Source organism: Vidua chalybeata, chromosome 15, assembly GCF_026979565.1.
Source record: "Vidua chalybeata isolate OUT-0048 chromosome 15, bVidCha1 merged haplotype, whole genome shotgun sequence".
NCBI lineage: Eukaryota > Metazoa > Chordata > Aves > Passeriformes > Viduidae > Vidua > Vidua chalybeata.
In genome coordinates, this window is record NC_071544.1 from 16,827,995 (window position 1) to 16,851,224 (window position 23,230).

General features: G+C 58.1%; 1 protein-coding gene across 6 annotated transcripts in view; it reads left to right on the forward strand.

The window, feature by feature from the left end:
- Positions 1–464: 464 nt before the first annotated feature.
- The window catches only part of ABLIM3 (actin binding LIM protein family member 3), a 47,686-nt gene continuing 24,920 nt past the window's right edge, over positions 465–23,230 (forward strand). For all 6 annotated transcript variants that reach the window (XM_053956929.1, XM_053956924.1, XM_053956926.1 and 3 more), the window contains exon 1: positions 465–808. In XM_053956929.1, coding sequence (XP_053812904.1) covers positions 796–808 — 13 coding nt within the window. In that variant the 5' untranslated portion in view covers positions 465–795. The remainder of the gene's footprint in view (positions 809–23,230) is intronic.

Here is a 23,230-nt window from a genome sequence, read left to right on the forward strand (position 1 = left end):
CAGAGCAGGGCAGGGCAGAGCAGGGCAGGGCAGGGCTGTGGGCAGAAGAGGGCAGCGGGCAGGGCAGGGCAGGGCAGAGCAGGGCAGGGCAGGGCAGTGGGCAGGGCAGGGCAGAGCAGGGCAGGGCAGGGCAGGGCAGAGCAGGGCAGGGCAGAGCAGGGCAGGGCAGGGCAGGGCAGGGCAGGGCAGGGCAGGGCAGTGGGCAGGGCAGAGCAGGGCAGGGCAGGGCAGGGCAGTGGGCAGAAGAGGGCAGCGGGCAGAGCAGAGCAGGGCAGGGCAGGGCACTGCCAAGGCTGAGCATCCTTCAGCTGGTCCGTGCAGGGATCCGTGTCCGCCCCGCCCGGCCCCGCCCGTGTCTCCCGGGCCGGTCGGTGCCCGCGGGCGGCGCCGCGGGGCCGGGGCGGTGCCGGGGCGGTGCCGGGGCGGTCCCGGTGCTGCGCGGCCCCGCCGCCGCTCCCAGCCGCTATAAGCGGGCGGCCGCGGCCCCGCTCCGCAGTGCATGGCCGAGCTCCGGCCGGCCCCCGCCGCTCCGCCGGGACCCTCCCCCGGGCCGGTCCCGGCCGCCCCCCGCGTCCCCTCCCCGCCAGCCGTGACCTTGGCATCCGCCGGCCGCGGGGACAGCCCTGGGGACAGCCGCCGCGGGATGCGTTAGGCGGCGGATCGCACGGGAATATTCTCCTGGGAGAAGGGGAGAGCGGCAGCCTCCTCCCGCGGCCGGGGAGCGGCAGGAGAAGCGGATTTAAAGAGCGTCTTTGCCCCTTTGTTGGATGAGAAGGACGGGGAAGGAGCGGCAGGATGAGCACTAGCAGTGAGTACGGCGTCCTCTCGCCTTGGCCGAGGGAATGGGGCTGATACCGCACCGAGCTGGCTGGGAGGAATTGGAAAGAGAATGTCATAACAGCGCTGACAAGCCTGGTGGGATGAATTTTGGGTTATTTTCCTGCCTGCCTTTTGCTTGCCTGCTTACTGACAGGCTCTGGCTCGGCTGTGTTTGATGTGGGCTGAGCCGTGGTGCTTATCTCCACGGAGTACTTTTCTTGGCTTGGATTTCTGGGGTTTTGGAGGGCAGAGCATCGACTGAAATGTCGATACGCAACATGGTGAGAGGCAGCCAGGAGCGCTCTGACAGGCACAGCCTCACTTGCTGCTGCCTCTGCCTGGGAAGAAATGGATGTGAGGGGAGGAGGAGAAGGGTGAGGAGGGACCCAGAAACCGGAGCAAAGCACAGGTGCAATCCTGAAAAAAAGAAAAAAAGCCCCAAACCTTGTGTAGCTGGGGATGTGGGTGTTCCTATTGTGCGTGTGAGACAGGGACGGAGGCACTCATGCGCTGTGGATGGATTTCTAAAGAAGCAGAGCTCGGAAATGTGCTGCATAAGATGAGAACTGGCACCAGGCTGCTCACTTTGGATTCTGTGCCCTTGCTGGAAAGTCTGGGGAGATTGATCAGGGTTGAGCAAGTCGCAATCAATTTCTTTTTCCTACCTGACGTGCTGTGTGACAGCTGTGCCCGCCTCGCTGGCACGGCTTTGATCCCTGTCTTTAAAAGCAGCAAGTCCCTGGTAAAGGAGTTGAATGCCACCTGAGGGGCTTCCTCCTGGGCTAGCCTCTCCAGGGAAGCCCCCCTGCCCCTCCCGTGGGTCCTGGAGCTGTGTGAGGAGCCGAGCCCTCCCCCAGGCACAAAACAGCAGAGCAGCAACTTCTCCATTGCACCGGCGCGCTGAGGTTTCTCAATCCGAGGGCTTGGGGTGGTTCCCGAGCAAAACACCGTGAAAAACGCCTTGGCACGCTGCGAGGCGACAGAACAGGTGATTCCAGCTCTGTCGGGCTGTGTCAGAGGCGAGCAAACTTTCCAGGTGCCCTCTGCCCAAGCCACACCTGGGACAGGAGCAGCCCCCTCGCGGGGCAGCGGGGCTGGCGCTGCCTAGGTGGGAAACAATAGGGACTGATTCTTTCCCAGCCTGCAGGATGCCTGATAACAAAGGGTCCTCCCTCTGCTCCTCTGGGGAGCAGCTCAGGTCCGACGCACAGCACTGGTGGGATCAGTGGCCACCGTGGTCAGGTGGGACTGCTAAGCTTCCCCTAAGCCAATTTTGGCAAACGCCTGTTGGTTCCTTTTGGGATTCCTTCCCAGCTCTTAATAGCTGGCTGGGCTGCTGCTGGAGATAAGGGCTGTTTATGGCACTGGTGTGTTCCAGCTATCTGATCGTGCTGCAAAACTCCTTCAGCTGTGGCCTCCCACGCCCAGAGAGGTGCCAGGGAGCCAAACCCTGCTGCCTGTCCCCTGCTCTGCCCAGAGAGGTGCCAGGGAGCCAAACCCTGCTGCCTGTCCCCTGCTCTGCCCAGAGAGGTGCCAGGGAACCAAACCCTGTCCCCTGCTCTGCCCAGCAAGGTGCCAGGGAGCCAAACCCTGTCCCCTGCTCTGCCCAGAGAGGTGCCAGGGAGCCAAACCCTGTCCCCTGCTCTGCCCAGAGAGGTGCCAGGGAGCCAAACCCTGTCCCCTGCTCTGCCCAGAGAGGTGCCAGGGAGCCAAACCCTGTCCCCTGCTCTGCCCAGAGAGGTGCCAGGGAACCAAACCCTGTCCCCTGCTCTGCCCAGAGAGGTGCCAGGGAACCAAACCCTGTCCCCTGCTCTGCCCAGAGAGGTGCCAGGGAGCCAAACCCTGTCCCCTGCCCTGCCCAGTGAGGAGCCAAACCCTGCTGCCTGCCCCCTGCCCTGCCCCATGGGGGAGGCCACTGGGCACAGCCCGGAGTCCTTGGGAGCTGCCTCTCCTTCTGCCACCACGTGGCCCTGGGCACATCACTCAGCAGTGCCAGCAGCTGCCAGGGCTCTTGCCAAAGCCCTTTTGGGGGCTTTGCAGTCTTTGCCTAAATTGCCATTACCCCGTTTTAAGCAGCCACGTGTTTTAGTCAAGGCTTGGCAACTCTGTGGCACCTCCTGGTCGCTCAGGGTGCTGGGGGTTGGTGATTTATGGGTCACTGCGGGTCCCTTTTGGACCACCCCAGGGCTGTGCAAACCCTGCTGGGCGCTGCCTCTGCCCTCTTGGGCTCCCAGTTGTTCTCCCAGCACCTGGAGTGCTCCGAGCAGGGCTTGGATGCCCAAATGCTGCTTCACTTCTGTCCCAGCACGGCTCTGTGAGCCAGGCCGGGCTGTGGGGCCATCTCTGCCAGCAGCACGTTCTGGGACTGCTGTGAGCACTGCCAAAAGCTGCCTCGCCCAGCTCTGGGCACCCCTCCCCAGCCTGCAGCCCTCCAATCCATCCATGAGGCACAAAAAACCAAATCCTGGCAGCCTTGTGCCAGTGCCATCTCTGTTTCACCCCCAGTGATGCCCCTGGCACTGACCTACCCTGGCTTCCTTACCCCTCTGCTGGTGGCTCACTGGAGTTTGGTGCCACTTGCCAGAGGCTTCCCAGCCCTCCCAGCATGGGCAGGTCTGCTGCTTTGATTTTTTTTGGCTGTTTTTCCCCCCCAGGACAAGGGCTGAAGAAGCCAGATTGTGCACAGATTTATGCTGCCCAGGTGCGCCTGTGCCTGCAGGGCTAAAATTTTGGGGCTGGCAAACCAAGGAGCCGCACAGCTGAGGACAGAATGGCACCATCTGATCTGTGAATTCCCACCACCGCTTCCCATTTCGCTGGGTGCATTTTGTTAGCGCTTCTCCCCTGCCTGAAGCTGATGTGAGGCAGGAAACCTGTGGCTGTGGGCCACGGCTGGCCCCGAGCCATGCTGGTGAGCAAATCTGCGAGGCCTCCAGGAGCTCTGGGCAGGATTTGCTGGGTTTATCTCTGGAGATGCTCCACGCACAGCACTCGGGAGCCTTGCTGAGGGCACAGGGGGTTGCTTTTCACCCCACATTTGAAGACCCCCATGTCATCATCTGTCCCGTGATGAAGGTAAAGCCAGATGGAAATTGTGTATTTGGGGTGACGAGACAAAACCACTTGATCTCAGGTATAAATTCCTGTCCTGAGGCTGCAGAGCAGCTCAGGTGGCCCTGAGGGTGGGACGGTGGTCTCTGCTCCTGGGATTGCAGGCGTGCAGTGAGGGTTTGGAGGGCACAGTGGTGGTGTTTACATTCGTTAGGCTATCAGTGCCTCTCACTAATTGGTTACACGTGGATCCCTACCTTAGCAAACAGGTCTGTGGTGCTGCTTGGCATTTCCATGGGAGCTGGAGCTCGTAGGACAAACCCTTGGCCAAGAGAACATCCCTTAAAATCAGGCCCTGGAATCTCCTCTGCCTGCAGCCAGCATCTCCCAGGGAATCTGGGCAGGGAGCTTGATGTGACCGACGCTGTGTTTGTGCTGAAAGGGTTAAAGCTGTCACTGCCCCGAGGATTTCAGCCTCTGAAATGAGTGGGAAGAATCCCTTCTGCTGCTCTGGAGGCAGCCAGCAGGTCTGGGTGCTGCAGGTCCGCGGAGTGCTGTCTGTGAGTCACCCCGTGGGATTTGCACATCATCCCTCTGGCCCAGCTCCCCTGGGGTGGGAGAGGGGCTGCTGCCAGCCTGGGCACTGCTCTTGGCACGAGAAAGGTGCCCCTGCTTGTTCTGGGTCTCACCAGGGACATCCCAGCTCACGGGGAGGTGAAACCCTGGCGAGCTCCTGGCTGGGCAGGATCTGGACCAGCGTGGCACTGGGTGATCTGGCACCTGGCATCTTCCAAATTCCCTCCTGTCTCCGACGTGCACCTGGGGAAAAACGAGGCCAGAATCTGATGGCAAGGCAGCTCAGGGGTGGGCTGAGCCATTCATCCCCATCCTCGGAGCAGCTGGGAGCCTGTTGGAGCACGGAGAGCTCCCAAAGTAGGTTTGGTATGCCAAGTGGAAAGTTTCATCCCTATCCCTCAAATTCCTCTCCTCAATACCTCTCAAATTCCTGCCCCTGCTCTGAGAAGGAGCTGGGAGGAAAGGCTGGACAGCGAAGCATTTGGGAAGGGAGGCTTCCTGACAGATCCTGATGAATGCAGCATGTTTGCCTGGTTATTTTTGTCTTCCCTAAATCATGCTTGCTCTGAGATCGTGATCCTCTAAGCGTAATTACCCCGTAATCTCCAGGCACATGTGGTTACAAGGTGTTTACCAGCAAACTCCATTAAGGCCCTGTGTAATTAAAGAGGGATCCCGTGGTGCTGCACATCACTGGGAGCTCCAGCTCTGCTCCTCGGGCAGGTGATTCACCAGGGGTCCCCACCCCGTGGGGCAGCAGCTGGGAGGGTCCTGCAGGGAGGTTTCTCCTGCCTTCAGAAATGCAGGGAACCCGGCGGGATCAGCCTGTTGATCTCATGAGCAGGGTGTTTTCCAGAATTTGGGCACCGAGGGGAACTCCCAGACTCTCTGCCTGCATTTTAGTCCTCCCAATACCCTGACAAACAAGCAGATACAAATCGTTCCCTGTTTTCCTGGGCAGCCTAGCAGAGGGACAATCGCCCATTGCATTTGCTTTGCTGCCAGAGAATTCCAATCCCAGGCAGCAGCTCTGTGCCTGGGCTGGTGGATGGGCTCTGTCCTCTCATCCAGGCTCTTTCAAACCCTCTTTCCTGGCAGCTGGCCCTTGGAAGAGCAGGAGCCACAGAAAGTGGCCCTGCAGGCCCGTGGAGTGCGTGCTGTAAGGTCAATTGAAGCGATTGAATTCTTCCAAGGGCCTAGCGTGCTCTTCTAAAACAAATAGCACATTTTCTAATCATCAGCTGAGGCTGCTTTAGCAGGATAACAGCGTTTGGGATGCCAGCAGGCTGGGCTGATGACAGGAGTCCGTGTGCTGCTGCCTTTGCTGGGAAGGAGGGAAGAAAAACCCACCCAGTTCCTGCCAGACCCTGCAGTCCTGTCGTGATGGGGCCATCACGAAGTGCTTGGAACACCTCATCCGGTATTTTTAGTTCTTAAATACATCAGTGCCTGAGTTGTGAGCGCTGCAGAACCTCCAGAAAGCATCTGGGGGTGGAGTGGTCATGGCAGGAACTGGGGTGAGGGATGATGGAGAGTTCTGCAGGATGAAAGGGAATGTGGAGGGAAGGACCAGGTGCCTCAGGCTCTGGGGTTGTGGTTGTGGGCAAGGCTGGCAAGGGGACTGGAAGCCTGGAGCAGGGATTTGGGTTGTGGGCAAGGCTGGCAGGGGGACTGGAAGCCTGGAGCAGGGATTTGGGTTGTGGGCAAGGCTGGCAGGGGGACTGGAAGCCTGGAGCAGGGATTTGGGTTGTGGGCAAGGCTGGCAGGGGGACTGGAAGCCTGGAGCAGGGATTTGGGTTGTGCCAAGTCCTCCTGTGCCCAGCACCTCTGGAGTCAGGGGGCTCAGCACATCCCTGGGGGAGCAGAACACTGCCCCACAGCCCCCGTGGGCACTCCTGGCTCTCAGGAAAAGGCTGGTTGAGGTTTACCAGGCCCAAAGTGATCTCTCCCAGGAGCAAACTCGGCTGCACAGGTCCCATTTATTTGCTGGTGGCTCAGGTATTTGATAGGCCCCAGTTTCTGGGTGCATTTTTCAGCTCAGGTGGAGTTTTCTGAATGCTTTATCAGTATCAGCCATAAGCCCTGGCCTGGGAATTGATGAGCTTTCTCCACTGCCTGGGGCGGAGAGCAGAAAGAAAAAGGAGCTGCTGCTGTGGTTTCTGTAGCCAGCCTGTCTGACCTTCCTTTCTTCTTACCCTTGCTGGCCTGGCAAGGGCTGCAGAGCCCCGAGGATCATTTGTTTTTCTGTTCATGGACATTTTACTCCACTTCCATTTTGAATCAGCTTCTTTCTGAGCCTTGGAAAAGGCTGAGGACTGGGGAAGTCCTTGTGGGAAGGTTTCTCTGAGGAGCACAGCAGTGCAAGAGGGGAGCAGGTGCTTGAGGTTTGAAGCCATCCCCGTTGGCTTCTGGTTTTTCTTGGCAACAAGTGGCACATTTGGAAAGCTGGGGGGGCAGGAAAAGCTTTGCTGGTGCCAATGCAAGCCTCAAAAACCCTTCCCCAGCCCAGCCTGAGTTTGAGGTGCAGGGTTTGACCTGTCCTCAGAGCAGGAGTTACGTGACTGCTTCCCAGGCTGCAGGATCAGACAAGCCAAATGTAGAGCAGGGCTCGCTGTGAGCTCCCAAATCCACGTGCCTGGCCCTGTGGAGCAGCCCCCCTCAGAAACACCTCGCTTGTGAAAGCACCTTGCCTGTGCTTCCCAGCATCCCAGCTGTGTGGGGATCGTGGAATTTTCATGGAATCCCAGGGCTGGAAGGCACCTCCACGTTCTCATGCCACCCCCTGCCACGGCAGGGACACCTTCCACAGAGCAGGGTGCTCCCAGCCCTGCCCAACCTGGCCTTGGACACTTCCAGGGATTGCTCTTGCTGGAGAATGGGAGCTATTTTTGCATCCTCTTGGGGACTGGGTGGGTCTTTGCCTGGCTCAGAGGCACTTGCTGGGACATGTGGGGATCTCCCAGTGCCAGCTGCTCCCAGCCTGGATTCCAGTGCAGGCACAGAGGGTCCCAGCAGGGTGGATGGCCCAGGGTGGCTTTGCTTCACCCCCTGGCCAAAGGCCTCAAAGCTTTTTGGGAGCAGGGGGGACCAAAGCTGAGTGTGAAACCCCTCCCCGAGGCACAGCAGGAGCTGCAGCCCCTCCAGGGCCCAGAGCTGCCAAGAGAAGGGGGTTCCTCACCCAGGCTGGCCTGGCAGCTGCTCTGCCCTGCCCCTCTCCTCTGCCCTGAATCCTCCAGGGCTCTTCCTAAAAGAAGGAATGAAATCCCCTCGGGCTGGGGCTGGGGCAGTGAGGGGCTCTCTCTGACAGGTGTGCCCACACCTGGCTGGCACTGGGGTCACTGTGCCCACACCTGGCTGGCACTGACGGCTCTGTGCCCACACCTGGCTGGCACTGGGGTCACTGTGCCCACACCTGGCTGGCACTGGGGTCACTGTGCCCACACAGCTGGCTGGCACCGTGGCCAGCGAGGTGTGGGCATCCTTCCCCCGTGGCACAGGTGTGCCAGCCTGCTTTTGGCTCTTGCCAGGCTGTGCCAGGGTGTGGGTGGCATGGGTGGGGTGTCTTTGGGGTTTGTGGGCAGACTTTGGGGCAGAAGGGGATGGCAGGGGATCCACAGGGAACAAGCAGATTGAGGAGGGCACAGAGGGGCTGGTGGGGTGGATGCAGTGCCTGTGGCCATCAGGGAGACCTTGGTCCTTCTGCGTGTCCAGGCTGTGCCTTGGCAGGCAGTTTGGCTGGCATTTCCCCCACCTTTTGGCCAAGAACCAGGAAGCTGAGCAGCTTCCAGGTGTGTGGGCACACAGGGAGAGCTCAGCCCTCCTCAGCAAGGAGGCCAACCTTCCTCTGGTGGCAGCTGCTGAGGCACGAAGCTGGATGGTGCCAGCTTGGAGCCTTTGATCAGAGAGCAGAACCATCCCTTCATCCACCCCCAGGTGCCACTTGAGAGAACTTGCACTGGTGTCCCAGCAGGAGAGGAGTGGGCTGGATCTGATCCTTCCCTTCTGGAAAAGGAGGTGCCTGGATGAGCTGGCCAGGGAGAGCTGAGGGGTTGAGTGTGGATGTTCTCCCCTCCCCTGCTTTTGAAAAAAAAAAAAAACAAAAAAAAAAAAAGGAGAAGTCACTGCCTGTGTGGTGAGTTATGTGGTGATGACTCCTTCGGATGGGCTACATATAAAATCCCTTGCCTCCCTGAGGATGCTCCCCGCTGAAAGCTTTTATGGCATCTTAAAAATAGCCACAGAGGGGGAGAGAATGAGAAGATGGATAGGTAGGTGGATCCCTAATAAGGAGAGAAGAGGAAGCAGCTCGGGAGGGAATGGAAAGACTCCGGTGCGCGGCATGTGAGTGGCTGCTGAGGGAGGGGACGGCGTGGCCGTGCTGAGCCGCGTGCCCAGGGCGGGCAGGAAACCCTACAAAAATCTCCCTGCCTGGGAGATCTGTGCCCTGCACGTGCTGGGGACGGGGCCGGGGTGAGCAGCAGCTCGGGCCGTGTCTCCCGCGGGCTCTCGCCGCATTCTACAAGTAGCTGTTAAAAATAATCCGTGGCTTGGGCAGCTGCAGCTGCTGCTCCTGCGTGATCCCCGAACTGCTCATCCCTGCTCCTCCCCTGCCTGCAGGCCGGAGCTGAGGGCTGAGGTCGCTGCTGGCTCTCCCTGAGGTGCTGGGCACACCTGGGCTGTGCTGGGAGCTGCCTCTGGCCTGGCTGTGTGCTCCTGGCACTTTGCAATGCCCAGGGTGAGAGCTGGGGGTGGTGGCACTGGGAGGGGGCTCAGTGAGGAGGGCACAATCCCCCCGGGGGCTGGCAGGAGTGCCCTGCAGGGGGACAGTCCTGCTCAGCACAGCGTCTCCCTAGAGGGGAGGTGGCTCTTTGCTGAGCTTGTGGCAGCTCTCCCCAGCACTCAGGATTTTCCAGAGTGTCTCCAAGAAATGCTAATTGCTTTGGCTTCTCTTGGTACAGCGCAGCCACTGGGCACAAAGGGCTCTTAGTCAGCTGAGCGATCTGCCAGATCCTTCCTCTGGATCCCCTGGAGAGCTGCTGGAGTCTGCTGTGGCCACTGCTGATCCCCACATCCCATCTTGTCCCCAGGCTGGCCGGACCTGTGGGCCCAAATCCGGTGGCACAAGGCCCTGTGAGCTCTCTTTGGGATGTGAAACCCCCCAGACTCAGCCCCTGGCAGGCACAGCGTGGTCAGATGCTCCCCTTGTGCCATAGGAAGGGTGGCTGGAGGGATGACAAGAGCTTCCCATCCTGGGAATGTGGCAGGAGCCATCAGCTGAACCCCTGGGGTGCCACTGCCCAGCCCAGCTCTGCCCCTGGCAGGAAAGGCTCTGCCTTTGGTGCAGGCAGCTGGGAAACACTCCTTGCTTTGCCCCTGCTCCTACTGCAGGGAAAAAAATGCTGCTAACAAGGCTCCTCTGTCACACCCGCCAGCCTGTCACATCCAGGCCATCTCCCTCTTGCTTTCTTGGCTTTTTTATCTTTTTTTTTTTTTTTTTTTTTTTCCTCCTTCAGCTAGACAGGAACCCAGGGAAGCAGAGGCTGTGGAGGGTTAGCAGTGCCCATCTCCAGGGAATGGAGCTGGAGAGATCCTGCCTGGTCCTTGTGGGTGGCTCTGAGCCAGCAGCACCATCCTGGCTGGAGAGTGTCCATCCCCCTCCCCTGGAGTGCTGCATCCTGCTCTGGGCTCCCAGCACAGGAAAGCCTGGGAGACCTGGCATTGTCCAGCCTGGAGAAGAGAAGCTTTGGGATCACCCAGTTGTGGCCTGAGGGGAGCCTGCAAGGGATGTGGAGAGAGACAATTTACAGGGGATGGAGTGGCAGGATACAGGGCATGGCTTCACACTGCCAGGGAGCGAGGTTAGGTGGGATATTGGGATGAAATTCCTTCCCTGTGAGGGTGGGCAGGCCCTGGCACAGGGTGCCCAGAGCAGCTGTGGCTGCCCCTGGATCCCTGGCAGTGCCCAAGGCCAGGTTGGATGGGTTTGGAGCAGCCTGGGACAGTGGAAGGTGTCCCTGCCCGTGGCTGGGGGTGGAATGAGATGAGTTTTAAGGTCCCATCCAACTCAAGCCATTCCCTGGTCCCTGCTCCCACCTTGCCTGCCCTTGGCTGGGAGCATCCCGTGGGTGTCCAGAGGGTGGCCAGGAGGGGACACGACAGCAGCCCCAGCGCTCTCTGCCTGCTTGGCTGCTCAGGTGGCAGCAAGGCTCCAGTTTGGGACACAATTCTGTTCCCCGGCAGGCAGGTTTTGGCTCACTTAACCAAAAGCACAACAAAACCCACGCTCATTTTTTTCCCCGCTGAAAGGGGACTTGTTCCCGGAAAGCGCCAGCTCTGCCGGGCCCATTGATTGCCTGTTAATTGTCGCTAATGAGGAGCTGGGCGAAGTGGCATCCAGAGGCTCTTGGGGACAGACTGTCGCTTCGGCTCGGGAGGGACATCTCAGCGGGGAAGGCAGCCGTGCCCTCGGCGTGGGTGAGCTGAGCTGCATGAATGGGTTTGTTAACGAGGAATGCTCCAGTTCCTGTGCCCGCAGCTCGGAGGGCAGCGCCGCGCCCTGACTCGGGTGAAGAGGATCTCTGGTGCTTCCCTGTCCGCAGATGGATTTATTTCCACAGGGAGAGGTGGGATGGAGAGGGCTAAGCCCACCCTGCCAGGAGGGAGTGATGCCTTCAGTTTGAGCTTTCGTGTTGTTCCACACTCTGCACTGCATTTGTAATTCTGAACTTCATGTCAAGTGCCAGCAGCTCTCCTCACAGCTCAGGCACACACAGCAATCCTTTTCCAGCCCACAACCAAGGACACCGCTGCAGCTTCAGCCCCAAAAAGTGCAAACAGCAGGGAATGGAGGAGAGCAACCTGGGAGGGTGGGACTGCAGCACCTGGAGCTGGAATTGGACACTGAACCCCAACAGGGAAATGGACCCAAACATTTAAAAGTGTCAAAACTGGTGAGCAGGAGTCCATGTGGGGTGGAGCCACGGCCGGGCTCTTGCACTGCCCAGGGTGTGTCCTGTGAAGGCTTTTCCATTAATCCCTGCCTCTGAAGGCACCAGGAGGACTCAGTCTGTGGCCCACGAGCAGCAGGAGCCGTGCCAGGGCTTGGCCCCTCGCCTCCAGCCCGCCAGTGGAAGGCTGTTGTTTCCCCAGCCCCGATGAAAGGCACCAAAGGCTTTCAGCAGGAGCCAGCCGTGCCTGCCTGCCCGGAGCTCCCCCTCCTTTGGAATTCTGAACGGGAGAGCCAAGGAGAGCACGAGTGTGGGAGGGAGGAACAACTGAGGGAGCTGGGGGTGCTCAGCCTGGAGAAAATGAGGCTCGGGGGTGACCTTACCACTCTCTACAGCTCCTGAAAGGTGGCTGTGCTCAGGTGGGGTTGGGCTCTTTCTCCAGGCAGCACTGACAGAACCAGAGGACACAGCCTCAAGCTGCACCAAGGGAAATACAGGTTGGATGCTAAGAAAAAGTGTTTTATAAAAAGAGTGATAAAGTTCTGGAGTGATCTGCCCGGGGAGGTGGTGGAGTCACCATCCTGGTGTGTTTAACAAAGCCTGGATGTGGCACTGGGTGCCAGGGTTTAGCTGAGGTGATGGGGCTGGGCTGGACTCAATGATCTTGCAAGTCTCTTCCAACCCAGTGATTCTGTGAATTCCATCTGTGCCAAGCCCCTCGTGTGCCCAGGGGGGTTCACTGTTCGAGGTGTGCCTGTCCTGCCACATCCCTGCCACCTCCAGCCAGCTGTGGCCCTGCCCCGTTGGCACCCCTTGCTGGGCAGCCCCACGTCCCCCAGCTGAGGCTCAGGATGGGGCTGGGGGGTGTGAAGCCCCCTTGGGAGTGCCACACTGGTGCAGAGGTGTGGTTTTACTTGTGGAGATTCCTCTCCCACTGCAGCAGCTTCCTGGGTGCCCATCCCCTGCTCCAGCAGCTCCTTGGCACCTGTGCCACTCGCCTCAGTGGTTCCTTTTATCTCCTCTGTGCTAAAATGGCTGAGCTGCTTCACCAGTCCCTTTCCTGGGTGTTTTCTCTGTTTTTCTGCCAGGCTTCCATGTACCTGTGAGCTCCTCCAGCTCTCTAGGTGCCCATTCTTGTCCTCACAGCAAGAGGCTGTGTCTGTGATTCCTGCTCAGCTACAGCCAGGGCTGCTCTGCAGAGGGGCTCTTCCCTCTGGATTTGTTATTTCATTAGGGTAAACAGCCAAGTGGGATGTTATTTTCCATTCCTGCTGTGAGAGGTTGGAGCTGCTGCTTTCTGACCCAAAGCCTGACATCTGGTTTTGGATTCTCTGCCTTTGAAGTGGGGAGGAGAAGCAAGAGTGGAGAGTGTGGATGTGTTCCTGCTGCACAAGGGATCGGTGGTTGCGCCTCTGCCTCCTGCTCTGGGGTTCAGGGGAGCCATGCATGAATTATCCTGTACTTTGTTTTCCCCTGCTTCCAGGCTCCATTCACAACCAGCCACTGCTGTGGATTTGGGACTGGTTGTTGTTCATGGTCTGACCCCTAAAATACCTTCTAGGGGGCTCCGGCAGCCCTGCTCCACTTGGGAAGCAGCAGGACAAAGAGCTGGCACAGAAATGTGCCTGGGCCCAAAACTGGGGCGGAGTGGGAGAGCCCTGAGCTGCTGTGATGTGTGTGCTGTGCTGTGCCCCCAAACCTGAGCCAGCCCATCTGTGCTGGGGAAGGTGCTGAATCACCTGGCCCACCCCTCCACCCACCCCTCCATCCCCCGAGGGTCTCTGAGAGCTGCCTCAGGGCTCCTCTGGGGTCTGGCAGCTGTCACCTCCTGCACCACAGTGGGACATTCACACTGGCAGGGGGACAGGCCATCCAGAGGAGGGATCCTCTGCTGGGACAGTGGAAGGAGGCAGAAAATGCCTCAGTGGTGCACTCAGAGGGTGGCTGTGCTGGAGGTCATCCCAAGGGGAGCAGCCTCCATCCTCCACCAGAGCTGTTTTCCCTCCCCATGGCTCCCTCCTGCCCCAGCCTTTGCTCCGTGGCTGTTTGCCTTTCCTGCTTTTTTTTTCCTTCCACCCTTTTCCCACCTTGCTTTTCTCTTCCCTTCTCCTGTTTCTCTCCTGGCAGCTTTGTTCTCCTGGCTGTGTACTGGTGTTGCCATGGTGACTGCCAGAGCATCTCTGCATCCCTCAGCAGTGGTCCTGTGCCTGCCCCGGCCATGGGAGAGGCAGGGCACCCTCCTGCCCTTCCCAGGGCTGGGATTCCCTGGGGACATCCCTGTGGCACGTCCTGGCATCGGGGCAGAGGAGGGGACAGCGTGGGGTGGCCCCGAGCAGCTCAGCATAGGGCAGGGGTGCAGCTGCATGGCACAGCTTCACTGCTGCCAGAAACGTGCCAGTAAAACCTTCAATAAACATTTTTTTTAATGAGCAAACACTAGTTGAGGAAAACAGAGGAGCTGCTGCAGCACAGGGAGTCCCTGTGGGTGTGGAGGCAGAGCTGCTTGTGGCCTTCTGGTGGCGATTTGCAGATGACAATATCTCCTTGCAGTGTGTGTTAGAATTGCTGGATACCCCTTTCAGGAGATAATTAGGTTGACGTGTTATTAGCTGATTACTGGGGAAACATACATTTACTGAGGATTTATTCTGCAACCAGCATTAATCTCCTGTATAGCTGCTAAACCTCCATAAATAATCTGATTTTGATAATCAATTGCTACTGCAAGTTCCCCTATAAATCTCAATTAAATGCACATTTAACTCGCATCAAGTTGCCAAATTTGCTTGTGCATGTGTGCCCTGCTGCTTGCCTGGGGCAGATGTCTGGGGATGTGCGAGCTCCAGTGTTCTGGTTTGAAAGCAAAACCGGTGAGAGACTCCAAGGCAGAAACACAATTTATTAGGAAAAGGGAAAAGAAACAAAATCCATGCAGTAACACAAAAGAAAAAACACTGACAGAGTCAGAATACCCTGCTACCCTTTTGGTCAGGGTGTTGGTAGCCGTCCAAATTGGAGTGGCTGCAGTCCTGCAGTGGCAGATGTGGTTCTGTCAGAGCTGTGATCCTCGAGAAGGGTGGAATCTTCCCCTGAAGGTCCAGTGGAAAACCCCAGCTGTTCCTCTTGGGAACCAGTGGAAAGGCTGAGTCTGGTGTCCCCAGAACCCCAGATTATATCCAGGTAGGAATGCTTGGCTCCTCCCTCTGGGCAGAGCGTCTCACAGTGGGATGTTACAGTTCTTATCAGCGACATTATCAGCCCGTTATCAGCAGATGTCTCCCCTGAGGGAGGATTGGTTGTGGAAGAGATAAGGAAAACTGCCCACTGAACGGAAGACAGCTGCCATGCAGATGGCAAATGGATGCATCCTGCCTTGCAATCTGGGGTGTCCAGTCTGTTTTTCAGGCAGCCTGAACGCAGAGTGGGGTTTGCCAAGGCAGAGCACCCCAGGAGCAGCCCCGCTCCTCCCACATGGGGAATCCAGCCCATCCCAGCTTCCTCCTGCTGCTGCTCCCGCTCTGCTGGGCCGGGCCCAGCCTTGTCCTGCTGCTGGCCTTGGGGTGAGGGCAGCGGGAGGAGACTCTGCCCCTGGGGCATCCCGCCCCAAAATCCACGTGGGGGCTTTCAGCAGCACTTGCCCAGGGTGGAAACTGAGGTGGGCTTGGGCTGGGTGCAGTCCTGGCCACCCCTGGGCCACTGTGGTGGCTTGTGCAGGTGGAGGGCTCAGAGGGTGGGGACACCCTGCAGGGAGGAGGTGACCAGCAGGACAAGGTGCCACCAGCTTTCTTTGGAGCTGGAAGGAGATTGCAGCCATTAACTGGGCTGTGTTTGCTGTTGGGGCATTTTATTTTATTTATTTTATTATTTTTTATTTTATTTTAAAAATTATATTACTTTTATTACTTTTATTTTATTTATTTCTTTATTTTATTTTTTAATTTTTATTTTATTTTTTATATTTTAATTTTATTTATTACTTTTCTTTTATTATTTTTAAATTTTATTATTATTTTATTTTATTATTTTATTATTTTATTATGTTATTATTTTTATTACTTTTATTTATTTATTTTTAATTTTATTTATTACTTATTTTATTTTATTTTATTTTATTTTATTTTATTTTATTTTATTTTATTTTATTTTATTTTATTTTATTTTATTCACTTTATTACTGATTTATTTTATCTCCTCGTTTTTTTGCACCAAGTGACCACTCCAGCCTGCTGTGCCCCTGGCACTGCTGAGTGCGTCCCTGCCTGGCATTTCCTCCCTCTGATCCCACCTTCCTTCCACCCCTGCCGGGTGAGGCGGTGGCTCAGGGAGGCCTCGGGTGCTGTCACTTGTCACCAGCCTGGCATGGCCTTGCCCGGGTACTGCTGCACCCTCTGGGTCCCCTCCTGCAGTGCCAGGGGTTCGTGTGGGCTCCGCAGAGCTCTGCCCCGTGGGGTTTTACCCCAGCACTTGTCGGAGTCCAGGACATCCCTCTGCCTGCCCTGGCTGTCTCCAGACCCTGGCATGAAGTCAAAAACAGCTGTGGCTTTGATTTTAGCCTGTGGGAAAACTGCCAACTCTGTGTGAGGAATTACAAGGCACAAGGGTTTGAACAGTGTGATAGTTGAACTAACACAGGGTGGAAAAGTAGAATTTTGGGATTTTTAAAATGTGGTTCAGGGGTACAAGATGGAGGAATTTGGGCGTGTCCTGGCCTTCTTCTCCTTCGTCTTGTCCTCCATGTCTCGGTGTGATGGTGACACTTTCCTGTTGGTCTAGGATAGGGACACACTGTCCAACACAGATGTTAGGTATTGGTGCATTGTTACAAACAGTCTGTAGGTAACTTTTGATATAAAAACACCGCCCGAGAGGGCACGCAGACTGCCGTGGCTCCTGTACTAGGCAGACCTCAGCAGGTCAGAGAGAAAATGTCATAGATAAGGAGAAACAAACAACAGAGAGAAAATATTTTATATAAGGAGAAACAAACAACAGAGAGAAAATATTTTATATAAGGAGAAACAAACAACAGAGAGAAAATATTATAGGTAAGGAGAAACAAACAACCGTGAAAGCACAATTGGACACATTCCAGACCTCTCCTTCGGCCGCCGGGCTGGGGGAACAAGGACTTTGCCACTGTTGGGGTCTCACCAGCCCACCCTGACAAACACCAAGGATGGGGTGGGAAGGGTGGAACCAGGCAGCGCTGGGTTGGCAATGTGGCGTTTTCCAGGATGCTGAGGGTCAGAGAGCCTCTCCTTGTGCTGGCTCCAGCCCTGCTCGTGGTGCCTGAAGCACCCCAGGAGGAGTGGCCCACCCCTGGAGCGCCCGAGGGAGGCCTGGAGGTGGCACTCGGCGCCCTGGGCTGGGGGCAAGGTGGGCATCGGGCACAGCTGGGCCTTGGAGGGCTTTTCCAGCCCAAGGGGCTCTGTGCGGCCACGGGGCTGTGCCTGGCACGTCCCTGTGCCCCCACCTGCTGCACCCACCTCTGCCACCCCTCTGCGAGGCCAGGTGTCTCACATGAACCCCCTGGGGCGTGGGGACAATCTTTTTAGGGCCACTTAGAGGCCTTTAACAGCATTAGGGAGGCGATCAGGGTAGATGAAGGAGCAGTAAACTCCCTCCCTCCGTGCAGTGCCCCTGGAGGCTCTGCCCAGCTCCCTTCTGAGGGGTTGGCACTGTTTTTGGGGTTGCTCTGTGTTGGGGGGTGCAGAAATGGATTTTATTTCTTCTTCTCTGAGGGTTCTGCACTGGTTTTGGGGTTTCTCTGTGTTAGGGACTGCAGAAATGGATTTTATCTCTTCTTCTCTGAGGGTTCTGCACTGGTTTTGGGGTTTCTCTGTGTTAGGGACTGCAGAAATGGATTTTATCTCTTGTCCTCTGAGGGTTTGGCACCATTTTTGGGGTTGCTCTGTGTTAAGGGACTGCATGAGTGGATTTTATCTCTTCCCCTCTGAGGGTTCTGCACTGGTTTTGGGGTTGCTCTGTGTTAGGGGACTGCAGGAGTGGATTTTATCTCTTCCCACCCCATAATTTGCAGGGAGTTTGGCCCAGGAGGGCTCCAAGGGGATGTGGCAGTGGCCTCCCTGCTGCAGCCCCGGATCTGACAGAGCTCCCAGTTGTTCCAGCAAGCACCTTCCAGGCTCTAAGAGCACTTGGAGGAATTTGGAGCCAGCCAGGGAAGTTCCTGCTGGAGTTTTGCCCCCAGCCCTGAGCTGTAACTCATCCCCTGGAATGGGACTGGCTGGGGGCTGCTGCTCCCGTGCTGGTGGCATTGAGAGGGCTCTGTAACAAATATCCCTGCCCTGCAGCCTATTTCTGGGGACATTGTCCCCTCAGTGACGCCAGGGCTTGCTTTGCCAGCTGTCACCCCCAGCCCAAATTCCCGTTTCGTTGCATTAATATCCATGCAGTGCCTCTGGATGGGGATTTGATTTCAGCTGGCTCCCAGGAGCAGAAAGAGTTAAAAATAGCAAATCCACCACCCCTCATTCCCTGGCTATGACGCAGTCTCCCAGGTTGGAGTTACAATGGCGACAGGAATAGGGTTTGAAATAAAACAAGGGAGTGCTCTGCACTCTGCAGAACGGGAGAAAGCAGCTCCAGCCTGGAGAAAGGACCTGGAGGAGCCTCTGGTTTTATAAATCAGGCAGGAGTTTGTCTCCCTGGCAGATAAATGATGCTGGGCACACACACAGGGAGATTAGTGGGGGAATTCAGGAGGGTCTCATCCCCCCAGGGAGGAACGAGCTCAGTGCACTCTGCTGTGGAGCTGCACCTCGCCAAGGCTCAGCTGGACACGGAGCCCGGCCAGCAGGGCAGGGATGTGCTGGATTAGGCTCCTCGGAAGCTGCGGGGTGCAGGCAGGGACAGAGCAGGCGGATCCTCTCCCAAAAGTGCTCCCAGACTCTGGAAGCAACAGTCTGCTGCAAGGTGGCGAGGTGCCAGCCTGGCTCTGCCTCATCCCACGGGGCTGCTGCTCTGATCTGGCAGAGAAAAATCCCAAATCCCCACACTTCTCCCTCTCTCAGACGCTGCCCTAGTTTAAAAATGCCAGCTCCTGGCTTTTCTTTTGTAAGATTTTAAATATAGCACCCTTTATGTCTCTGATGGATGCGCCATATGTTTGGGAAATGGCCCCGAAATCCACCGGGCTGGTGGGTGGAGGTGAAAGGGAAAGAGCATTTCCACACGGGAAGCTGCAAACACAAAACACAGCAGCAGCAAACAGCAAATCCCTGCTGCAGCAGCCAGGAATAATCTCCTTTCTGTCCTGCCTGTCTCCGGGTGTTCATGTGAGCAGCAGTGAATGTTTCCATTGTGTCACCTCCTGTCCTGGCCACCCTGGCACTGCCTCCACGGTGCCCAGCAGGAGATGCCACCATCTGACAGCTCCTTTGCCTTTCCCTTCCTCAGAAAGCCCCTTTGCTGCTTTCTCTTTGGGGTTTTTTAGTGGGAGTTTTCAGCTGGGATGGGTCCCTGGTGCTCCAGCTGGCCCAGACTGCTGCGGGGCTGGCTGGGGGTGGCGTGGGTGGCTTTGGCAGCCAGGGGACAGTCCCCCCGGGCTCCCTGCACTCCCACACAGCCAGGACTGTGTCCCAGCACTAAACACAGCCTCTGTTCAGCAGGAAATCTGGCCTCAGCAAAGTGATGAGCTCAGGCTTTTCGGCTTTTGGCCGGGACCTCAAGTTTAGATTCTTCTACTCCGCACATCCCTCAGCTTTAGGACCCAAGTGGAGCCCCTTGCGTGGACCCCCCAAAACCTGTGCAGCCCAGCTGGAGCTGAAAATAGCATCCTGTGTGCTGGGGCCGGGCCCAAGCCTCAGGCAAGGCCACCCCTCCTGCTCTGGCTGGCTGAGCTGGCTGGGGCTCCCACCCTTGTCACGCCTCAGGAACCAAATCCAGGGGAGGAGATGGACCTTGGCCAGTGCCTGGCTGCCGAGGGGCTGTGTCCCCTGAGACCACCCTGCCAGGGGAGCAGGGTGGAGGCTGGGGTGGCCCAAAGCTCCTGCAGGCAGTGACAGCTCAGGTTTGGCCCCGCGCTTGGAGGGTGGGATGCAGTGGGGGATGTCACAGCGTCCCTGAGTGGTTTGGGTTGGAAGGGACATTAAAAATCACCTCATTCCACCCCCTGCCATGGACAGGGACACCTCCCCCTAGCCCAGGTTGCTCCAAATCCCATCCCGCCCCGGCCATGGGATGAGCACAGAGGAGGAGGGGATGTGGGGAAGCCTTCCAGGTGTTCCTGCTCTGCAGCACGGGGCACTCGGGGCTGGGACTGTCCCCTGCAGGTGGCAGCTCCAGCAGGGCACAGGCGAGCTGCTCCCGAGGGCTTGGCCGGACGCTGGCTGTGGTGTGGTGTCCTCCGGAGTGGCCACAGCTCGTCCTGCTGCCCCTGGGGTCCACAGAGGGCCACCACGCGTCACCGTGACTGCTCAGACGGGTTTGTGCTCCCCCAGATCCCTGTCCCGGGGTGCTGTGTCCCTGTTCCAGCCCAGCCCTGCTCTGTGCCTGGGCCCATCACCCCCTCGCTCCTGCCCTGTTTGCTTGCATCCGCAGCAGCTCAGGCCAGAGTTTTTAAGCTGTACCAGATGTGAGGAGGAAATCCCATCTTCAGCCTCCTCAGCTGCCTCCAGTGAACCTTCCTGCAGCCCCAAACGCTGCTGCCGGGGTGAGCTGCACATCTGCCAGGGCTGCAGGAGCTGCTGCAGCACAGCAGGCAGATGTGTGGGAGGTGTTTGTGCTCCTGGCCACCTTGGTGCTGGCTTTGTGTGTGACACGGCTGGGTTTGTGCCACGCCTGGTGTCACCTGGCCCCACTGGGGCAGCTCCCCCACCACTGGACTCCTCCTTGAGCCTGACCTCGTGTCAGAGCAGGGTTTCAGCTCAGGGCTGGGCCCAGCTGAAGCCCTCACAGGGATTTCAAGAGGAGGGGATTGCAGAGGTGCAGCATCCGTGCCCGGGAAAGTGGCACAGGGGGCTGCTCACAGCTCTGCTGGGCACCCAGCCCAGCACAGGAGCTGCCAGCAGCCCTGTGGCACCTGGGGACAGCTGTGCTGGCACTCCCAGTTTCAGTTTGGGATCCCGGTCAGTCCCAGTTTGGGGTCACAGTCAGTCCCAGTTTGGGATCCAAGTCAGTCCCAGTCTGGGGTCACAGTGAGTCCCAGTTTGGGATCCCACTCAGTCCCAGTCTGGGGTCCCAGTCAGTCCCAGTTTGGTCCCAGTCGGTCCCAGTCAGTCCCAGTCAGTCCCAGTCAGTCCCAGTTTGGTCCCAGTCAGTCCCAGTCAGTCCCAGTCAGTCCCAGTCGGTCCCAGTCAGTCCCAGTTTGGTCCCAGTCGGTCCCAGTCAGTCCCAGTCAGTCCCAGTCGGTCCCAGTCGGTCCCAGTCAGTCCCAGTCAGTCCCAGTTTGGTCCCAGTTTGGTCCCAGTCAGTCCCAGTCAGTCCCAGTCGGTCCCAGTCAGTCCCAGTCAGTCCCAGTCGGTCCCAGTCGGTCCCAGTCGGTCCCAGTCGGTCCCAGTCGGTCCCAGTCAGTCCCAGTTTGGTCCCAGTCGGTCCCAGTCAGTCCCAGTCAGTCCCAGTTGGTCCCAGTCGGTCCCAGTCAGTCCCAGTCAGTCCCAGTCAGTCCCAGTCGGTCCCAGTTGGTCCCAGTCGGTCCCAGTCGGTCCCAGTCGGTCCCAGTCCGTCCCAGTCCGTCCCAGTTTGGGCTGTGGAGCGCAGGGCTCTGCGGGCGGGGCTGTGCCGTGCAGCCACGCCGTGTCCGCGTCCCCTCGGGCGGCGCTGCCGGGGATGCTGTTGCCATGACGAGCTCTAGGAGCGTCACCCAGGGAAAGGGATCCAGCTGCGGGGGGCAGGGGGGCAGGCAGGGAGGGGGGCTGCCCGCCAGGAGGGCACCGCATCCCCTGGCACCACCTGGGCACTGCGAGCAGGGGTGCTCAGCTGGGCTTCTGATCCTCCAGGGTTACACCCCAGCGCCTCCTCCCCTGCTCCAGCCCCTTCCCCAGCTCTGTGCCCCCCCCCCCCCCCAAATTCCCACACCTGGGGGTGCAGCAGGAATTTCCCCATGGAAAGGGTGCTCAGGCCCTGGATCTGCCCAGGGGGTGCTGGGAATGCTGAAGGGGGGACGCCCACCCTCCTCTTCTGCCTGGGGGGTGTCGCTGCAGCCCCGCGTGTGAGGATGCCACCACCAGGAGGGTCCCATGGGGCTCCCTGGCCGCTGGCAGGCTGGGAATTCCTGGGATACAGGGGAATTCCTGGGACAGACTGGACTTCTTGGGATACAGGGGAATTTCTGGGATACAGTGGAATTCCTGAGGTACAGTGAAATTCCTGGGATACAGGGGAATTTCTGGGATACAGTGGAATTCCTGAGGTACAGTGAAATTCCTGGGATACAGGGGAATTTCTGGATACAGTGCAACTCTTGGGATGCAAGGGAATTCCTGGGATACAGTGGAATTCCTGGGGTAAAGGGGAATTCTTGGGGTACAGTGGAACTCTTGGGATGCAGTGGAATTCCTGGGATGCAGTGGAATTCCTGGGATGCAGGGGGACTCCTGGGATGCTGGGGAATTCCTGGGATACAGGGGAATTCCTGGGGTACAGTGGAATTCCTGGGGTAAAGGGGAATTCTTGGAGTACAGAGGAATTCCTGGGATGCAGTGGAACTCTTGGGATGCAGTGGAATTCCTGGGATGCAGGGGAACTCCTGGGATACAAGGGAATTCTTGGGATACAGTGGAATTCCTGGGGTAAAGAGGAATTCTTGGAGTACAGGGGAACTCCTGGGATGCAGTGGAACTCTTGGGATGCAGTGGAACTCTTGGGATGCAGTGGAATTCCTGGGATGCAGTGGAATTCCTGGGATGCAGGGGAACTCCTGGGATGCTGGGGCACTCCTGGGATACAGTGGAATTCCTGGGATGCAGGGGAACTCCTGGGATTCAGGGGCACTCCTGGGATACAGTGGAACTCCTGGGATTCAGGGGCACTCCTGGGATTCAGGGGCACTCCGGGGATGCAGTGGAACTCCTGGGATGCAGGGGCACTCCTGGGATGCAGGGGCACTCCCGGGATGCAGGGGCACTCCTGGGATACAGTGGAACTCCTGGGATGCAGGGGCACTCCCGGGATACAGTGGAATTCCTGGGATGCAGGGGAACTCCTGGGATACAGTGGAACTCCTGGGATGCAGGGGCACTCCCGGGATTCAGGGGCACTCCTGGGATACAGTGGAATTCCTGGGATGCAGGGGCACTCCCGGGATGCAGGGGCACTCCTGGGATACAGTGGAATTCCTGGGATGCAGGGGCACTCCCGGGATGCAGGGGCACTCCTGGGATTCAGGGGCACTCCTGGGATGCAGGGGCACTCCCGGGATTCAGGGGCACTCCTGGGATTCAGGGGCACTCCCGGGATGCAGGGGCACTCCTGGGATACAGTGGAATTCCTGGGATGCAGGGGCACTCCCGGGATTCAGGGGCACTCCCGGGATGCAGGGGCACTCCTGGGATGCAGGGGCACTCCCGGGATTCAGGGGCACTCCTGGGATTCAGGGGCACTCCTGGGATGCAGGGGCACTCCGGGGGCACAGTGGAACTCCTGGGGTGCCGCCAGTTCCCCGGCCCTGCTCAGCCCAGCGCGCAGCCGCCAGGCTGGGGAAGCTCCCGGCTCTGCCGTGCCTTCCTGTTGTCTGCACTCAGGTCATCAGATCTCCCCGCAGCTCCGAGAACTAGAAAAGCAACTTTTCCCTCTTTTTCTTGGGAATCTGGGAAAACCGCAGCAAGCAGTCAGTGCCTCCAGCAAACCAGGCTGATGCCAGATCCCTCGGGACACCCGAG